General features: G+C 34.4%; 1 protein-coding gene across 1 annotated transcript; it reads left to right on the forward strand.

Moving 5' to 3' along the window:
• On the forward strand, positions 18898-21426 carry LOC107616395. The gene is made up of 3 exons (XM_016318356.1): positions 18898-19600; positions 19699-20633; positions 20728-21426. The coding sequence occupies exons 1-3, from the start codon at positions 18898-18900 to the stop codon at positions 21424-21426; spliced, it is 2337 nt and encodes a 778-aa protein (XP_016173842.1).

A 21665-nucleotide genomic window follows, 5' to 3' on the forward strand; every position in this document is an offset into this window, starting at 1 on the left:
AATAACCAACCTAAGGCCAGCATAAGGACTTGGAAACAACTGACAGACAAATTCTTGAATCAATACTTTCCCCCAAAACGGATGACACAGCTAAGGCTGGACATCCAAGGCTTTAAACAAGGAGATAATGAATCTCTTTATGATGCCTGGGAGAGATACAGAGAGATGCTACGAAAATGCCCCTCTGAAATGTTTTCAGAGTGGGTTCAGTTAGACATCTTCTATTATGGGCTTGCTGAAGGAGCTCAGATGTCTCTGGATTACTCAGCTGGTGAATCTATCCACATGAGAAAGACAATTGAAGAAGTCCAAGAGCTCATTGATACAGTTGCCAGGAATCAGCATCTGTACCTAAGCAGTGACCCTTCCATGAAAGAAGAGGTCAAAACAGCAACTGCTGAACTCAGTCCTGTAAAACAAGCTGCTGAATTCGCTCTGCCATGGTTCGGTATGGAATTTGCCACAAGGTAGCTACTCCATATCATCCACAAACTAATGGGCAAGCTGAAGTCTCTAACAGAGAATTAAAGAGAATCCTAGAACGGACAGTAAATACCCGTAGAAAGGATTGGGCACGGAGCTTGGATGATGCTCTGTGGGCTTACAGAACAGCATTCAAGACCCCTATAGGGACCTCTCCATACCAACTCGTGTATGGTAAGGCATGTCACCTGCCCGTGGAACTGGAACATAAAGCCTACTGGGCAACCAGATTCCTAAACTTTGATGTCAAATTAGCAGGAGAAAAATGATTGCTCCAGCTAAATGAGCTAGAGGAATTCAGATTCACAGCTTTCGAAAATGCCAAGCTTTTGCTGGTCAGTGGTACGAGTTGTGAAAAGTGTGATTCACAATTTGTGCACCAACAGTCATCAAAAACGCTGCAGTTTTGATTCCAGTTCTTAATAAGAGCAATCCCAAATGTTATTGTGAACCCTAGATATCAAATCTTACCTTGCCGTCAGTGATGAACACGGAAGAACATTCATCAGATTCAATCCGTCGTTCATGGAAAGAGAAGTCGATCGGAGTTTCAAGCAACAACTCTGGCAATGTTGGCATGGCAAGGAAGAAGTTCACACATCCAAGCTGTTATTGTGGAGCTCATGCGATTCTCTTTGAATCGACCACATCAAATAATCCAAATAGGTTGTTCTTTCGTTGAAGTTATTTCAAGGTACATTAGGGTTTATTCCATCTTACAATCTTCTCTGTAATTAGGTTGATTAAAAAAAAATTGTTCATAATTGTAGACTCCTTCAACGCATTGCAAATATTTTAAGTGGCTGGATGAGCTGATAACTGAGTCTGGCTATACAGTGGTAGAAGTTCAAAAGACGGAAGTTCATGGGAGATTGAAGGAGTTGGAGGACAAAATTAAAGAGATGGAGATTAAGCTATATGATGGAGTTCATGGAAGAAGATACAGTAGACAGAATAGATGCATTATCATGGCATTTTTCATTGTTGTTGTTGGTGAAATTTTTATTACTGCACTTCAGCCTAATAGGATGTAAAAAAATTGTAAATTATTTTGGATGTTGATGTTATGAACTAGATGCACATTAAGGATGATGACTGTGATGTTAAATTGTTGAATTTTAATGATAGAAATGTTGTTCTGGTTTAAATTGTAAGTAACCTTGTGACAATTTTTGAGTGTTTAATCAATTGAAGTATGTTTTCATACAATGTCATTGAACGAAGAATAAACCAGATCCAGCATGCAATCAAAATCTTTAGACTGAAACACAAAATATCATAATATATAAAAAGTTGCAGAACACCTACATGGCATGACACCTACATGGCATTACATGTTATGCCCTGGTAAGTACACAAAACAGATAATCTAAATTGTTCAAGTACTAGAAGTTCTAAAATACTAGACCAATGTTAGGCAGAGTTTGCAATCAGATGTAATTTACAAAATACTATCCAAAATACTAGCCAAAACTATCTAATCTTCATTTTTTCCGTGGAGCTTTAAAAGGGGGTGCAGTGGAGCCAACTTCTTTAAAGCTTAGTGGTGCTCCGAAGGTTGGTGCCTTGATTCTTTGTTTGAGTCCTGGTGTTGGGATGAATTGGAACAACCTAGCTGCCGTGTCAGCACTAGTTGCTGCCTGTGTCTCGAGAGAAATGCCAATGGATGTAGTTGATCTTGTAGCCATCCTTGGTTGGGTTAGTGGGGCTTGGTTTGTGGGCACAGTGGGTGGAAGTAATGGCCCATGAACCTGAGATGTCAATGGCTTACGAATTGGCTGTTTCTTCCGGAAGGGTGCAGGAATCTGTGGACCATTCATCATATTTTGCAAGACATGGTTGGTTGCAGTTGGGGTTGGGCCTGGGGCAGTTGGACTAGGTACAGCTGGGTTTGGTGCAAGTGATTCATCACCATTTTCACCAGTTTGTCCATTAATGTCTTCAGCCTGCTTTTTTTACCAACAATAATGAAAATTAGATTTCTCATAAGGTAGACTAAAATTTCAGCCACAATGTTATATTGATCACTACTATTACCTCATTCGTAGGAGCAGATTGTGACATTGGAATTTCTACTCCTGCCTGTGGAAGGGTCACTGGAGTAACATTTCTTGGTAACTTCTTCTTATGCTTTCTTGCCTTAGCCTATAATTTATGCACAAGTTAAGGGTTAGCCTATTTTATGCCACACCATAAACAGGAGAACACTAATTAGTCAAGAACTTACGATAGGATCTATGACCACAGAGGGAGCAGCACCAGATTTAGGTGTAACAGTAGCTTGGTTATCACCCTGTAATCCATTGTAAGAAATTTAGGACACATAAACCCCTCATTAAACCATTTATAAGACTCATAAACCCCTCATTAAACTATTTTCTAGACACGTAAACCCCTTCGATACTCACGTTAATAGACATTTAAATCCTTGTAACTCCTAATACGAGCCTAAGTATTGTACTTTTGCATTTCTTGGCTTCTTCTTCTTTGGCTGCCAATTGGGATCCCTTGGAGCTCCCTTACATGTCTTGTAATAGTGACCTTTTTCCCCGCACTTGCTACATGTCACCTCGAAGGCCTTTTTTACCTTGTTCCCTGTTAGTTGGTTCTCAGAGACAGGATCAGTAGTTCTTCTCTTCCCTGTTAGTTGCTCCCTTACATGTCTTGTAATAGTGACCTTTTTTCACACAATAGACACACAATCATTTGATTACTAATTCAGATGGGCATCAATTCACTAATCAACAAAAAATCAACTACCAGCACAAAAGTAATTATCAACACACCATCAATTAACACATTAATAATTAACATACCTTCTGCTGATCCGAAATAAAATTTCATCCATATTCAGTGCAAGAGCCTAGGTCCTCCTGGAGGAGAGTTAGGAACCACTTCCATGTGTCAGTACATTCACTATCAACCACAGCGTAAGCAATGACGAAAAAGTGGTTGTTAGCGTCTTGAGCAACGGCTGAAAGGAGATGTCCACCAAAATAACCCTTTAGGTGACAGCCATCTAGCCCGATTAAAGGACGACATCCTGACTTGAACCCACACTTGCATGCATCCAATGATATGTATAGCTTGTCAAACACAGGTGGTGACTCAGGTTGGAGGATCACATCTACTATAGATGTTGACCCTGGATTACTCCTATGAAGCTCAGACAAGTAATCTCTAACCTTCCTAAATTGCTCGTTTTCATTTCCTATAACCTCCTCTCTGGCTGCCTTCAAAGCTCTCAATATCATTTTATAGTGGATATGCACATTATAGTCCTCTTTCATGTGCTCTAAAGCCTCCTTAGGTGATAGCTGCGGCTGTGTGAGCAACCTCTTCACTAACTTGCTTGTAACCCATGATCTACTTGTCATGTTGCTTGTCAAATTTCTCCCACAAATGTGCTCCTTAACATATGTTTTGACTTGAAAACATAGTTCCTGGCTGTTCCAGGAAGTTAGGATTAGCCAAGGACAGCCCTCTTCCGCACACTTTGCTCTCACTCTATGCTTTTCATTTTTTAAATACTCTAACTCTTTTCCTTCAAAAACAAACATGTCCTTCAATGCTTGCTTGAATTGTGCCATGGTGTCAAACATTTCTCCAATTTCGAAATCCACATCACCATAACCAGTGTCATCATCAAATTCATGAAATTTAGGCTTTCTACCCTCATCATCAGAAGAAATTGGAGAGTTGAATGCTTCTGATTCATACTGATATGGCTTGTCAATGTCAGAATCTATCTCTTCCACAATGGGCTCATCATTGTCACCTGCTCCATGCACTACATTTGGGCTTTCATCCTCTCCAGCCTGTTGCCCTTGCCTTGGCCCATTAAGACCCTCATCCCTATCCAGTATATGCCTTCTTGTCCTCCCTACATATCTCTTATTCTTTTTCTTCTTCATTTTAGGAGATAGGCCATCATCATCATTAATTTTTTCCTTCACAGGTGTCACAGTTTTCTTCTTAGGTGTTGCTCTCTTCTTCTTAGGTGTCATTTTCTTCTTTTTGGGTGTGTCCTTCTTACTATTTTTTCTTGACCTTAACTCCTCACTACTACTGCTGCTTAGTGTTTCATAACCAGGTGGGGGAGGCTTATAAACCTCATCTTCAGCGCTCTCATAGCCATCATCAGTGGAGGAATCATTCAAGTCTACAGGAGCAGCCCCTGCTTCATCCACATCTGGCTGCCTCATATGATGCTCAAAATACACATGCAACTCATCAGTTTCTAAATTTGCCATCTTGTTATCACACATCTGGTTAATTTCTTTGTCACCTTTTAAAATGTGGAGGCCAGCCTCTAGGTAAGGGGCACTGGGGTCTTGCCAATACATAGCCTTGTACTCTGTATATCCTAACCCTTTGAACATCTCCTCAAAATCCTTAAAATTAACAAAGTCAATGTCCAACTTGGGGAATTTCTCCACCTTACCACCAAGGTAGCTGAGCATAAAATTATCGTCTCTCTCAAACCACCCCCCATGGTGAAATACTGGTATAATCTCAACAGCCATCTGCAATATATAAACTTCACTCAGTAACCCATAAATAAATTATTATTAACATACATTAATATACTCAAAACAAACAAAAAAACTTTACTCCAAGTGATGACCCAACCCTAGTGAAAGTGACTGTTCTTCACAAATGTAAAAAAGTACGCATATCATACTTTATGGTGGTCCATGGTAACAATACTTCCTTCGGATAAACAAATGAAGGACCACAGTAATGTCGTTAACAAACGGTAGTACAAACTCACCTCTAAAAACGGAAGTGCGGCTCCGTCAGTAGCACGTCACCACCTCCGTCAGCAAACGCCACGTTGCTGCACAGTTACGTCGTCCTCGCCGGCTCTCTTTCGTCATCGTTTCTGACGGGAAGACTAACATTCTCTAGGGTTTACGGTAATTCTTTGTGTGGATGAGGGCAAAGAGTGAGAGCGTGTCATACTTCAGGGAGAGAATGAGGAATGTATGTTAGAATCTGAATCCATTGTGCATCAAAACGACAACGTTTTTTATGACTGTGCAAGGACCCAATTGTCTCATCAAATCGTTTGAATCCACGTCAGATAGTTACCGTTACATGTAGGATTTCTCGGTTACATTTCACGGAGAGGGTCCTTTTGGTCACACGGAGAGAATGGTTAAGGGCTGCGTTGTTAATTTCCAATCGTGAGGGAGCGACAGGTCAATTTCGTAAATGGTTAGGGACCGGGGAGGGGTTTTACTCTTACTAAAATTAAATTAAATGGAATGCCAATAGATAAAATGATTAACTTAAATATTAATAATTGATATTTTAGATGTTTAATTATTCTGTGATTCTTCACTTATGGTACTCCAAACTACTTTAAAAAAATTAGTATATCAAAGATCATGTTAGTATTGATTGTTATATTATGAAATGGTTTAATTATTCTTTGGTCTCTATAATTTTATCAAAATTTTAATTAGATTCTTATATTTTTTATAATTAGGTCCTTATACCATATTAGATTTTATAATTAAATTTTTACTGTGACAAAAATATTAGAATTAACGGAATATTCTGTTAAATAAAATACAATATTCAATAAAATGTTAGACATATTTATTTTGTTTAGAGAAATATTTTGTTACTTCCAATATTTTTTTACAGTGGTGACTTAATTACAAAATCTGATATGATATAGGGACCCAATTGAAAATAAAAAAGTATAAAGACCTAATTAAAAATTTAGTGAAACTATAGGGGCTGATAGAATAATTAAACCTATTTTAAAAATGACAGTAAAATAAATGCGGTATAGCAGTCCATCCCTCAGGCTCACGAGGACGAACTGCTCTAATACCATAATATAACATCCTATCATTCAGATTCTTATACTCGAGTCGAAAGTCAATGATAATAAGGTGGTACGACTCAAAGGTAGAATTGTAATACATATATACTTAGAAGAATTTATTAAACAAGAAGCCTGAAAAAGGAGTAAAAGAAAATTGCGAGCGCAAACACACATGTAACGAATATCGCGTGTTCGGTAAAGCAGAAAAAATAAAATCTTAAAGAAAGAATAGAGTAAAGACAGATTATGTATATAAATATATAATAACCACTAGTCACAACTTGCGAAGTTTAGGTCGGCTAGGGTTACAGCAGCAAAACCAATTGATAACAGTTCCTATCTCTCCCAATACATCCTAGCCTCTACAGGCATGTTTTCAAAATAAATATATACATATACATCACTAAGGTTTTCCAAAATAAAGAGGAAAAATTCTAAACAAAATACAAAATAGAAATTGAGACAAACTTTGCCGTCCTCCAGACGAATCACAGCTCACTGCTAAACACTAGCACCTGTATCTAAAAACAAAGATACATACAGAATGAGAACCCACCCCATGGGTTTTCAGTATAGTAAAGTGTCAAATAAATATAACATAAAGTAAGAGGAACTCTCTAAGTAATCTTAGCCTCTTTTACCAAAATATTTTCATCTTAGGTTCTCGCTAATCCATAAACAAGCAACTATATTAGGAGACTCTAATCTAATTCACCTTCATTAATAATTTTACACTAATTCTCCATAATTCACATAGAACAACCCTCAGCGTCAGCCGACACCAGCATGAGGGACCTCTCAGTTGTGCAATCACAAGCAATGCAAACAAGTAATACACAAGTAGATTCAAGTAAAGCAATTAGCATATAATCATGTAATATATAAAATTAGGCAAACCATTACAATTAAGCAAACCCAACCAAAGCAATCAAATGCAAATTATGCATGTCTACCCTATAGCCAATGAGCTCATCTGTCGGTTGTACAACCAAACACGACATGTCCAGTAGCTAACCCGGATATCGTCTCTCAACATGAAGGGAATCCTCAACCTTCCTGGAGGAAATTCTCAACCTACCATTCAGAGAGAGACTGTGATGTAAAGATAGAGAATCCTCAACCTAACTCATTCACACCACAGCCAGGAATCAAATCGAAGGGAATCCTCAACCTTCTCCATTCAATTTCCCGTTGTAGCAAGAGAGGAAATCCTCAACCGGCTTGTCCACCGAAACAAGAAAAGGAATCCTCAATCTCATCTTGTTCATCACAACAAGAGAGAGAATCCTCTATCTAAGCTTGCCTATCAATGAGTAGGATCCAACCACCGTCCTCACCATTTCAATTCAAAACTCATTTCAATGCAACACAAACAAACATACCCAAATTTTGAATTAATAATTACAGAACTAAACCGAAGGAAATCCTGGACCTTCTATCCAACTCTCTAGTACAACAAGTGAGGGAATCCTCAAACTCAACTTGTTTATCACAGCAAATGAGAGAATCCTCAATCTCAACTCACCTTTTTGTGAGCGGAATAACACCACCGTCCTCATAACATAAATCTTATTGCCTCTTTAATCATAATCCCAACACGAGAGAGGGAATCATCTACCTCAAATTGCCTATTCATTCATTTTCTCAGTTAATTTCATATTCGATCAGTTTATTACTCATAAGCCTTCATCATTAATTCATTTTCTAACTCCTCAACCTCTTTCAATATCAATATCGCTTTCTTCACATGTGTGTACTCATTTCAAAACCTAGCACGAGAGAGAGAATCCTCAACCTCAACTCGTTTATTCAGTTCGAGATATAGTGCCGTCACACTTCTTAATCATAATCTCGTCAAAATCGTCACTCACGTATATAATGTATAACTCGGAGGGAATCCTCAACCTCCCAAATCTGTCATCATTCACCAATTGTCAATAACTTAGACTCATCGTTCATTTCGCTCATCATCATTATCATTCTCATCATACTCAATCATAATCAATCTCCATCATCTCTCATTATCATAACCCTTCTCATCTTACTTAATCATAGTCAATTCATCATCATCTCTCCTCGTCAAAATCATTCTCATCATTCGCAATCAATGCTAAATCCTAGTCAATGCTAAATCCTCACTTCTAACTTCTCTACTTTCTATTTTACCAGCTCTAGACTCATAACAGAACTTGCAGAAGTTTGAAAGGCTAGAAGAATGTTTGAAAGATTTAAAAACACAATTTCAAAAAAAAACTGGGGGTCATGCATACGCATGCCTCATCCGCGTACGCATAAGTGTCGAGATTGCCGATGGCGCTGACTATAGTCGCGTACACGGGGGTGTTGGCAGCAACATAGGCTCGTGTACGCAAGACACTTCTGCGTACGCGAGAGTTCAAATTTTTCAAAAGTCGCGTACGCGAGAGTAATGAGCAGAGCCCTATACCCGCATCGCGTGACATGTCTGCGTACGCATGTTTATCAGTTTTCAGAAAGCCGCTATGCTGCAGAAATTCAGTTTTTTACCCCAAACTTTGAAATCTTATAACTTTTTTTCACAAAATTCATTTTTCAACTATTATTTAACCATTGGAAAGATTGTTGAATAAACTCATATAAAAATCTACTTTTGTTAAAGTCTCAACTCCGAGGATTGAGTTACGGCCCGTCAAAGTTGGATAAAAATCTTTTTTTTTTACCAAAAACTCTACACTTTTAATTTTATACTAATTCTCAATCCCCTTGCATTTGACACCCAAAACCATTATCTCTATTTCAATACCATACTCAAATCAAACCATATCTAATCCACACAACACTATATCATTCATTAATTATCTTTTTCGACAATTTTTCAATTCAAACACACCTTAAATATTGAACACAATTTCCAAACATTAATCACTCTAAATTTATTGTCACCATCATAATCATAATCACACCATTCACAATTACATCAATTCACTTATTTCATATTGTCAAAACTTACCCAGACTCACCCATTCACGGCCTCCGACCCAATCTATTTCAATACCCAATTCATAATTATCAATAATATCATTATAATAAATCATCTATAAAATTCAATCAACAACATACATTCTATCATAACATTCACACTAAACCAATAAAAACCAACCACACCAAAATTCAACAATATTCTAAGGTCACCTGACCTAGGACTTTATGTCACATTACATGGCATTTAAATAAAATTTAAATTGTACCTTGATGACGGCGGTTCATACCTAAAACTTGGATTTTTTGCCCCAACAACACCCAAACTCTAAACAAGCCACCAAGATTCATCCAAAAGCTCCGCAAGCCAAATTCAAGCTCCCAATGTGTACCAAAATCATCCAACAATTCTAATGTAACCAATTCACACATATATCAACCTAGGATTCATAAAATTTGATAAACCACAAGGGTTTAGAGGTTTCTTACCTTAACCCATAGAAATTATTAATAAAGTCCAGTTATAGCTCATACTAGAGCAACCCTAAACCATCAAAACCATGAAAAACTCAATAACCCAAAGCCAAAAATACAAATTCTATTAGGCAGAGAATTAGGTATGGTTTCAAATTACTCACCACTTTGTTCGATTAGAATCGAAGATGATGAGCTGGAGCTCTGAAGAGAAAGTTATGGAGCTTTGAAGATCAAAGGAGGCTAGAACTTTTGTGTTTCTTCTTTTCTCTCTTCCTCAACCATGTTGCTCTCTCAAAAAAGGGAGAAGAATGTTTGAGTTGTGCTGAAATGGGGCTTATATATATGTGGACTTGGATCCACTTAGGCCCGACTCACTCGATTTAGCCCGCTGGTCCAATCTTGGGCCAAAATCTTTAAGATTGGTGTTTTAATTTGAATTTTAATTATTTTTCTCAAAATTATAAATTATACTTTCTTGATCTTTCTGGCTCATAATTAACTTTTTCATTCACAGTATTGGACAATCTAAACTGGTACTACCGGTTAATTTTTCAATACGCATCCTTATGCATTTTTCCACATAAAAGTATATTTTTTCACTTAAAAAAATCTTTCAAATCCAAATATCACATTTAGATTTTCAAATTATGATTCTAAATTTTTCACCCCGTTGGCCCTATTTAATTAATTATTTATTTAATTTTTGTTTAATTAAAATTTTATAGTGTGTGTCAAGTGCTGTGATTGATTTGTATGTATGCGTGTTTCCAAAAGAAAAAAAAAAGAATTTTCAGTTTTTCAAAGAAAAAGCGATATGATTTTCGGGTAAAGGCTCCTACTTCTTATATGTATATATATAGAAGTCAGTCGTAATATCCTCGTTATTAGAGTGGCACAGTTAGAAGCGTGATGTTCTGGTAGTAAGGGTGTTACAAAATTGGTCCAACAATGGCCAACATCCTTTCTACTTTTCTTTGCACCTGAAAAACTAACAACACAATCTCTAAGGCTGAATTTCACAATACACGATTTGTGGCCAACAAATGCATCTTATTCTTGGCCACTAAATTATTCTCCAAAAATAATAAATTTTAAGGAAACCTAGTGAGTTAATTAATTAGACTTTATCATTTTATTATCTTGTTATCTAATAAATTAATTATTAGTCATTTTTGGGATTTATTTTCATAGATAAAGAAGTTGGAATCTCAATTAGAAATTGATTGGTCAAATCTAATGACATAAAATGCCATAGTTATTTTTTGTCAAAGTAAGAGGAAGGACATGAAACTTGTAGCCTTTTAAAGTTTAATCAATTTCAATATTTTAAAATGGTCATTACTATTAAAAATAAGTTGCACATCCAGAGTGTATTCGAGAATATTAGGTTAGGCCTTGATATCATTACGACTTATAATCGTGTTGTGCATAAACTATCAGAGTAACATAATTTTACATGTGTATCCAATTATGTAATGCTACATCAACACTTTTATATTAACTGCATCAATAGTAATAAAAAAATCAAATGTTAATTTTTGTTCTAGTAGAAAATTAGAATTGGTTCTTGGCGTTTTAATAACTTTATATAAATTTTGTGAACAACAACTATGAGTCAATTTAGTTTTTAGACACGAATCAAAATTCATTTCTTTATGAATATATTAATAAAGATTTTTATTCAGCTTATGAACAACAACTATGATTTATATTAATAGAGATTTTTTTTGTTCTAGTAGAAAATCAGAATTGGTTCTTGGCGTTTTAATAACTTTATATAAATTTTGTGAACAACAATTATGAGTCAATTTAGTTTTTAGACACGAATCAAAATTCATTTCTTTATGAATATATTAATAGAGATTTTTATGCAACCTATGACCTCTAATATTAGAAAAAAAATGTGGTAAAATTAATAGAATATATATTAAAAAATGTATAATGAAGATAACACATTTGGAGCGTAATATACTATTCTCTTGCATTTGATATTGTAATTTGCTGTGCTATTTTATCTCAATATAACATCCTCGAGTAATTTGTTTTAGAAAAGTGTTGAGGGAATAAGTAAGAACTATATATTATAATCAAGAAAAAAAGACAAAATTAAATCGAAAAAAATTATGATTGAAGAAAAATCATACTTCTAAGAGTAGCTTCTATTCTCTTTTATGCCTGTTACAAGTAAGTCCTTTCTTATTTTGTATATATGATTGATCTATGAATAAAAAGTAATGTTTGCTTATTCAATTCTATAAATGCATTACTCTGACTTGATGGATTAATGTTGATACTCTATTTATAGCGAGGAGAATCATCCCTCTTTATATCCAACTTTCTAAGATTTCATAATATAGTGAGTCTTCATTATTTTTCATAATATACTACTTGCATCTTCATTTTATGCTACTAATGTGTTTATTAATTCTTTAAATTGGTTCAACATGGCCAACATCTTTTCTACTTTTCTTTATACTTGAATAAATGTGTCTTATCTTTGGCCACTAAATTATTCTCAAGAAACAAAAAGTTTTAAGGAAGTCTGGAGCATTAATTAATTAGATTTTATCAATTTTCGTTTATCTTGTTATCTAATTAGTTAATTATTAATCATTGTTTTGATTTATTATCATAGATAATGAGTTTAGAATATTAATTAGAGATTGAATGGCCAAATTAAATAAACATAAAATGTCATACTTATTTTTGTCAAACCAATATAAAAGATACAGAACTTGAAGTCTTGCTAAGTTTAATCGATTTCAATATTTTAGATTGGCCATTACTATTAAAATGGGTTAGACATCCAAAATGTACTCGAGAATATTGGGTTGGGTCTGGATATCGCTACAACTTATAATTATGTTGACATTGTCAATGCAATAAAGTTTAAGATTTGTTAGGTTGAGCTTGAACTTGTATGCATAAACTATCAGAGTAACATTAATTTTACACGTGTATCCAATTATGTAATGCTACATTAGCACTTTATCATGTGCTTATTCTGATTATTTGACTACTTTCGAATAACAATATATTATAATCATAAAAAAATGATAAAATTAAACAGAAAAAAATTTATTTTTATGATTGATGAAAAACTTTACTTCTAATGGTAACTTCTATTCTTCTTTATGCATGTTATAATTAAGTCCTTTCCTATTTTGTATATATAATTGATGCATGAATGAAAAGTAGTGTTTACTTATTCAATTCTTTAGATGTATTAATTTGGCCTAATAAATTAATCTTAATATTCTATTTATAAGGGGAGAATTATCACTCTCTATATCTAACCTTTTAAGTTTCTATAGAAAAGTTAGTCTTCATTATTTTTTATATTATACTATTTGTATCTTCATTTCGTTCTACTAATGGTGCCTATCAAGTCTTTAAACTGGTATAATAATGGTCAATATTTTTTTTTACTTTTTTTTGTACCTCAAAAATCTACAACACAATCTCCAAAAATGAATTTCAAAATACACGATTTGTGACCAACTAATGCATCTTATCCTTGACCACTAAATTATTCTCCAAAAATAATAAATTTCAAGAAGGCCTGGTGAGTTAATTAATTAGACTTTATCCATTTTCATTTATCTTATTATCTAATTAATTATTTATCATTTTTGTGGTTTATTCTCATAAATAACGAGTTTAAAACTTTAATTAGGGTTGATTGGCCAGATCTAATAGACAAAAAATATCATAGTTATTTTTGGAAAGCAGTAGAAAAAATATGAAATATGTAGCTTGTCTAAGTTTAATCAATTTTAATATTTTGGATTGACCATTGCTATTAAAAATAGGTTGGACATCTAGAACGTACTCGAGAATGCTGGATTAGGTCCTGATATAACTACAACTTATAAATCATATTTCTAAGAGTAACTTCTATATTTCTTGATTCATGTTAGAATTAAGTCCTTTGTTATTTTGTATATATGATTGATATATGAATGAAAATTAGTATTTACTTATTCAATTCTTTAGATGCATTAATTTGGTTTGACGGATTAATGCTAACACTTTATTTGTAGGGGGAGAACCTTCACTTTCTATATCCAACCCTCTAAAACTTTCATAATAAAATCAGTTTTTAATACTTTTTATATTATAATATTTTCATCTTCATTTTATCCTACTAATAGTGCCTATCAATTTTTTAAACTGGTCCAACAATGTCCAACATTATTATTTGTACTTTTCTTTGCACCTGAAAAATTGACAACACAATCTCCAAAGCTGAATTTCACATTATATGATTTGTGACCGGTAAATACATCTTATTATTTGCCACTAAATTATTTTCAAAAAATAATAAATTTCAAGAAAGTCTAGTGAGTTAATTAATTAGACTTTATCCATTTTTATTCATCTTGTATCTAATAAATTAATTATTAGTCATTTTTGTGATTTATTCTAATAAATAACGAGTTTGAAATCTCAATTAGAGATTGATTGGCCAAATTTAATAGACAAAGAATGCCTATGAAAAGACATGAACTTGTAGCCTTGTTAAGTTTAATTTTTAATATTTAAGATTGACCATTGCTCTTAAAAGTAGGTTGAACATTTAAAGCGTACTCAAAAATGCTAAATTAGGCCCTGATACCACTATAACTTATAATTATGTTGACATTTTAAATGTAATAAAAGCAAAATTTGGTCAGGTTAAATCTAAACTTGTATGAATAAACTATCAGAATAACATTAATTTTATATATGTATCCAATTATGTAATGCTACACAAGCACTTTCACATTAACAGCATTAATAGTCATACAAAAAACGAATGTTAACTTTTGTTCTAGAAAAAAATCAAAATTGGTTCTTGACATTTTACTAACTTCATATAGATTTTGTGAACAATTATGAGTCAATTTGATTTTTAGACATCAATCAAAGTTAATTCTTGTATAAACTTTTTGGTAGAGATTTCTAAATGCCTTATTTACCATGTGTTTATTTTAATTACTCGACTAGTTTTGAATTTCTATGTCTTAACTTGTAAGATTTTATTTTTATGTAGCCTATGATCTCCAATGTTAGAAAAAAAAAGTATAGTAAAAATAATACAATTAACGTTAGAAAAATGTATAGTCAAGATAAGACATTTAGAATGCAATATATTATTCTCTTCCATCTGAAATCAAGGAATTGCAAATTGACAAGTCCCATTTTATTTTTATAAGGTTCTCGAATAATTTGATTTAGAAAAGTGTTGAGAGAATAAATAAGAACTATACATTATAATCAAGAAAAAAAAGATAAAATTAAATAGAAAAAATATTTTTATGAAAGATGAAAAATCACACTTCTAAAAGTAGCTTATATTTTCTTTCTATTTTCTTTTTGTATGTTGCAATTAAGTCATTTCTTATTTTTATATATGATTGATGTATGAATGAAAAGTTGTGTTTATTTATTCAATTCTTTATATGCATTACTTTGGCCTGATGGGTTAATACTAACAGTCTAACATTATATTTATAAGGGGAATAACCATCACTCTTTATATTCAACCCTCAAAACTTTCATAATAAAGTTAGTGTTTATTATTTTTCATGTTATACTACTTTCATCTTCATCTCAATCTCCTTATGGTACCTATCAATTCTTTAAACTGATCTAAAAATGGTTAACATCTTTTTTTTTTAACTTGAAAAATTGATAATACAACCCCAAAAATGAATTTTACAATACACAGTTTGTGGCCCACAAATGCATCTTATCCTTAACTACTAAATTGTTTTCGAAAAATAATAAATTTAAAGAAAGTCTAGTGAGTTAATTGGAATTTATCCATTTTCATTTATCTTGTTATCTAATAAATTAATTATTAATCATTTTTGTAGTTATATTCTCATAGATAACAAGTTTAAAATCTCAATTAAAGATTGATTGGCCAAATCTAATAGACAAAATTAGATTGAAACCTCAATTAGAGATTGAAGTCTTGCTAACTTTAATCAATTTCAATATTTTAAATTGGTCATTGCTATTAAAAATAAGTTTTACATTCAGAGCGTACTCCAGAATGTTAAGGCCCTAATACAACTACAATTTATAATCATGTTGATATTGTCAATGCAATAAAGGTTAAAATTGGTTAGGTTGAGCCTAAACTTGTATATATACACTATTAGAGTAATATTAATTTTACACTTGACGTTTTAATAATTTCATATAGATTTTGTGAAAAATAAATATGACTCAATTTAGTTTTTAGACATGAATCAAAGTTATAATTTTTATGATTGATGAAAAATCACACTTCTAAGTGTAGCTTCTATTCTTCTTTATGCATGCTACAATTAAGTCCTTTCTTATTTTGCATATATCATTGATATATGAATAAAAAGTAGTGTTTCGTTATTCAATTCTTTAAATGCATTATTTTAACTTGATAGGTTAATCCTAACACTCTATTTATAAAGGAGAGGGGGAGCCATGATTCTTTGTATCCAAACCTTTAAGCTTCCATAATGAAGTTATCTTCATTATTTTTCATATTATACTACTTGGATCTTCATCTCATTCTACTAATAGTGTCTATCAATTCTTTAAACTGGCCCACACAATGACCAACATCCTTTTTACTTTTTTTTATACCTGAAAAATTGACATAGAAGTCACAAAACTAACTCTTACAATATACGGTTTGTAGTCCACAAATGCGTCTTATCCATGGCCACTAATTATTTTTCAAAAATAATAAATTTCAATGAATCCTGTTGAGTTAATTAATTAGATTTTATCCATTTTTATTTATCTTATGATCGAATAAATTAATTGTTAATCATTTTTGTGGTTTTATTCTCATAGATAACGAGTTTAGAACATTATTTAGAGATTGATTGGCCAAATTTAATACACAAAAAATACAATAGTTATTTTTTGTCAAAGCAATATGAAAGACATAAAACTTGTAATCTTACTAGGTTTAATCAATTTCAATATTTTGAATTGGTCATAACTATTAAAAATAAGTTACACATCTAAAGCGTACTCCAGAATGCTGGATTAGGTCCTAATATAACTAAAACTTATAATCATGTTGATATTGTCAATGGCTCAATGCAATAAAGGCTAAGATTGGTCAAGTTGAGCTCAAACTTGTATGTATAAACTATCAGTGTAACATTAATTTTATCGTGTATTTAATTATGTAATGCTACATCAACAGTTTCACATTAACTGCGTCAATAGTCACCCAAAAAATGAATATTAATTTTTGTTCTAAAAGAAAATCAAAATTAGTTCTTGACGTTTTAATAACTTCATATAGATTTTGTGAACAACAAATATGAGTCAATTTGGTTTTTAGACATGAATCAAAGTTGATTCCTGTATGAACTTATTGGTAGAGATGCATTACTTTAAATTGATGGATTATTGCTTTTTTTTCGATAGCTAAGTTACAACCTTAACCCAATGAGAAGAAAAATCTTGAAAAGTTTAATGGTTGATTACATAAATCCTTTCGGCATTGCCATCAAGGCTACATAATCACTCCAAAAGACTCAAACAAAAAAATAGACAACACCAATAGTTCAAGCAAACAATACAACAAAACCAAAACAAATAAAGAAGCCAACACTAGCAACACCAACACCTCTTTGGAAAAAAAGAAATTCTATAGAGCTCATTCTCAAATCATATAGTTTTCCATTAGCAATACACATCCAACATAAGGCCTCTCCTCAACAACACAACGGGTGTCATCTATCCAAGTAAGCATCATATATCTTTCCTCTAGGTTTCTACTTCAAATGATCCACTAATTTATTGCACATGATCTCTGTTATATGCTAACACAAAAAAGAGAAATCTCACACCTTAGGTTAATTTAAATACCATCAAGATTCAAATAAATCACCAACATAAAATAGAAGACAACTCTTATGGCATTAAAGTATGGATAAAATACCAGACATGGAGCAAGCCCGTTAAAATAACTAGTTTATATGAATTGCACCATGTTATTTTCATTGGATCTATTGTGTTGCTTGTAAAAAATTAATAAATAATTAGCCAATAAATTAATTATTATTAAAAAAATTAAGAAATTAAATTTTAACATTAATTTTAAAGATTTTGGCTCAAAATTTGACAAAACGGGCCAAACCAATTGAACCGAGCCATATTGGGCCCAAAGCCCAACCCACTAACATGTTAATGAAAGAGCTCAGCTCTTCCCTCCCTCAAACATAAGGGAATCACGCTGAAACTTTGGGAAAAGGGAGAAAAACAAGAACCCTAACCCACTCTTGATTTCAATCTTCAATATCTTTCAATCCGAAGCTCCGATTATCGTACCATCTTTCGGCCACGCGACCATTGCGTCGAGCTCAACAAAATCCACCAAACAAAGTGGTAAGTAACTATCTATTTCTTACTCATCCATCCTCTTTACAATTTCAAAATTTGAAGTTTTGATTTTGAGAGAGAGTAAAGTGTTGTTTTTGTCCCCAACGTTTGGGGTAAATCCTAAAATTGTCTCTAACGTTTCATTCATCCTATTTTTATCCCCAACGTTCCAAAATTGATTCAATGTTACCCCACCGTTAATTCCACTCACGGAACACTAACGGAGATGCCTACATGGACGCGTGACGTTAGTCACCCCAAACATGTGTATTGATTGGGGGTTCACTTCGCGCGTAATGTTTTCTTTTACCATACGAAACGCTTGCATAAGGAAAACGAAACACTTCACATTCCACCCACACCTCTTGAACCCTATCGATTATTTCTCATCTGTTCTTCGCGCTCGAGTACAAAGGAAGAAGACGGATTGAAGGGAGTTGGTGGTTTGGTGCTCCCTACACACGAGAGCTTTGCCCCGTCTTGGTGGTACTGAAAACTTTGAAACGGCACAGAGCGAAAAGGTATGTGCAATGTATGTTTGATTTTCGTTTGACTGGAATAGTTCATGCAAGTAAAGATGTTAATGCATAGGGTTTCTGCGATTGCAATGTTATTGCTTTTAGGGTTTGGGGTTTTTGATGTAAGTCGAATCTTTTGAACCTGTGTTTCTGCACATTGATTACCGTTGTTTTATGGTTTGTGTAATAGGAACAATAGCGGAAGAGATAAGTTGTTTTAGTGTTAAAATTTATCACCAGGGGATGTTTCGACTTGAAGGAGGTACTGTTAGGTATTTGGGTGGGGAGACGTCCATTGTAGACTATTGTGATGAGGATGAATGGAGTTTGATTGAGGTGTATGAAATAGTGAGTAGACAGGGGTATTTGAAGAAGGATATTGCTGCGATGTGGTATAAAGCTGTGAATGCTGGGTTAGAGGAAGGATTGACCATGCTTAAAACCGACAAAGATGCAATGGATATAGTAAGAATTGGGGTAAATGATGACATGGTTGAGGTTTATATTGTGCACAAGACAAGTGAGGTGGGAGAAGTTGTGCAACCTGGGCAAATTACTGCTCCTGTTGAAGAAGGTGATCAAGCTGGGCCTGGCCCAATTATTGTGTATGATGGCCCTGGTGTTGGGTCAAAGGCAGTTACTGATGGGCCAACTGATGGGCCTACTGATGGGCCTACTGAAGTGGAAGAGGTTGGGTCTATGAGTGAGGGATCATGTGAGGTTGTTAAGAGTGATGATGCTGTTGAAGAAGAGGTGGAGGGGAGTGAGACATCTGAAGATGATGATTATGAACCCAGGGGGAGTGAAAGCTCATGGACTTCTGATTCGATTGCTGGGAATGCATCAACTCACAGCCTTGGTAGTCTTGATTTTGGTGACAGTGATGATGAGAGGGAGGGAGCTGAAGGCTTAGTAGATGTGAACATCACAGAAGAGGGGAAAAACAGTCTACACCCAATCAATATCATGGTCAATCATCACAACCAGCTACACGAAATCTTGGTAAGAAAAAAATTATAGGGGGATTTGGTGATGAGGATACAGGTTATAATAGTGAGGAGTTCCTAGATACTCCATTTAGTGATGATGAGGATGACACCGGAAAGAGGTATCCCATACACAGGCCATTGAAGAACATGAGTGAATACACTTGGGAGGTGAAAACTCTGTATGTGTCAAGGGAGGAGTTTAAAGACTGTGCCACTGTATTTGCTGTCAGTAGTGGTAGGGGTTTGAGATTCACAAAGGTGGATCTGAAGAGGGTTAAAGTGAAATGTGTGGAGGGATGTGAGTGGTACACATATTGTGGAAAGATGAAGCATGAGCGAAGTTGGCAGTTGAAGAGTTGCAATAACAAGCACAATTGCTCTAGGGAATTGAAGATTGGAATCATGCATGCAAAGTGGCTGAGTAAGGTTTTCTTGAACAAAATTGCTGAGAACCTCAAGATTAAGTTAACCACATTAATGAGGAAAGCATACACAAAGTGGAATGTGGAGTTGACCAAATCTAAGGCCTCCAGGGTCAGACAGTTTGCTCTGGATGAGTTGCAGGGGACATATGTAGAGCACTACAGAAGATTGTATGACTACTGTCATGAGATACTGAGGACCAACCTTGGGTCATCAGTGCATCTGAAAGTTCAGAGGCCTCCTGAGTTTACTTCTGAAAGACCAGTGTCAGGGGTAGATTTAAGACCCAGGTTTGAGAGGATCTATGTGATGTTGGATGCTTGTAGGAGGAGTTTTATGGCTTGTAGGCCAATAATTGGGTTGGACGGGTGTTTTCTGAAAACACCTTATGGAGGTTGGCTCCTAACTGCAATGGGTTGGGACCCAAACGATCAAATCCTGCCAATAGCATATGCAGTTGTGGAAGTTGAAACCAAGGACTCATGGACATGGTTTCTCCAGCACCTATGTGATGACCTGGGAGTTGACAAAATCAGGACCTGCACCTTCATGTCTGACCAACAGAAGGTACATGTGTTTTATTTTGTTTGATACTTAATTACAAGTGTTCTAGTTACCATGTAACAATCGATGCTCATTCTTTTTTTTATATTCAAAACAGGGATTGGTGCCAACTTTTGAGGAGCTTTTGCCTGGAGTTGACCACAGATTTTGTGTCAGACATCTGTATACAAATTTCAAGAAGAGATATCCAGGAATTCAGTTGAAGCTAATGATGTGGAATGCTACCAAGGCAACTTATCTTCAAGAATGGAAAAGGAGGATGAGTGAGATACAGAAGGTGGATCAGGGAGCATACAACTATCTTATGGAGATTCTAACAAAGTACTGGTGTCATCACAGGTTTGAGTGGAGACCTAGGTGTGACACTTTAGTTAACAATATGTGTGAATTTTTTAATTCTGTTCTGGTTGAGGCTAGGGAGAAGCCAATAGTAACTATGCTAGAGGATATCCGGGTTTATATCATGAAACGTTATGCTGACAACAGGGACAGAATAATGCCTTACAATAGAGATGTGTTACCCAGAATTAGGATTAAGGTAGAAAAACAGGCCGAAATAAGTGGTAATTGGGTGAGTGTGTATGCTGGACGTGATAGATATGAGGTGGTTAGCATCCAGGGGGGTAAGGAAAAATTTGTAGTTGATCTTAGGCATCATGAGTGCTCATGTAGGAAGTTTCAACTGTTCGAAATTCCTTGTGCAAATGCCATGACATGCATAAGAAAAATGTGTTTCAATGTGGATTCCTATGTTGCTGACTACTACAAAAAGGCTGCATACATCTCTTGCTACTAGCATGTTGTCTACCCAGTTAATGGGCCAAACCTTTGGGACAGAACTCAGTTCGAGGATGTATTGTCTCCAACTTATAGAAAACCCATTGAGAGGCCAAAGAAGAAGAGGGCACGAGGTGCTGATGAGTAGGCTACTAGGACTGGACTATCTCGTGAAGGGCAACAACAAAAGTGCTCTTATTGTTTGTGCTCTGGCCATAACAAAAGGAGTTGTCCAAAGAAGCGCAAAGTCACTCCAAA

Source organism: Arachis ipaensis, chromosome B09 (assembly GCF_000816755.2).
Source record: "Arachis ipaensis cultivar K30076 chromosome B09, Araip1.1, whole genome shotgun sequence".
NCBI classification, from domain to species: Eukaryota; Viridiplantae; Streptophyta; class Magnoliopsida; order Fabales; family Fabaceae; genus Arachis; species Arachis ipaensis.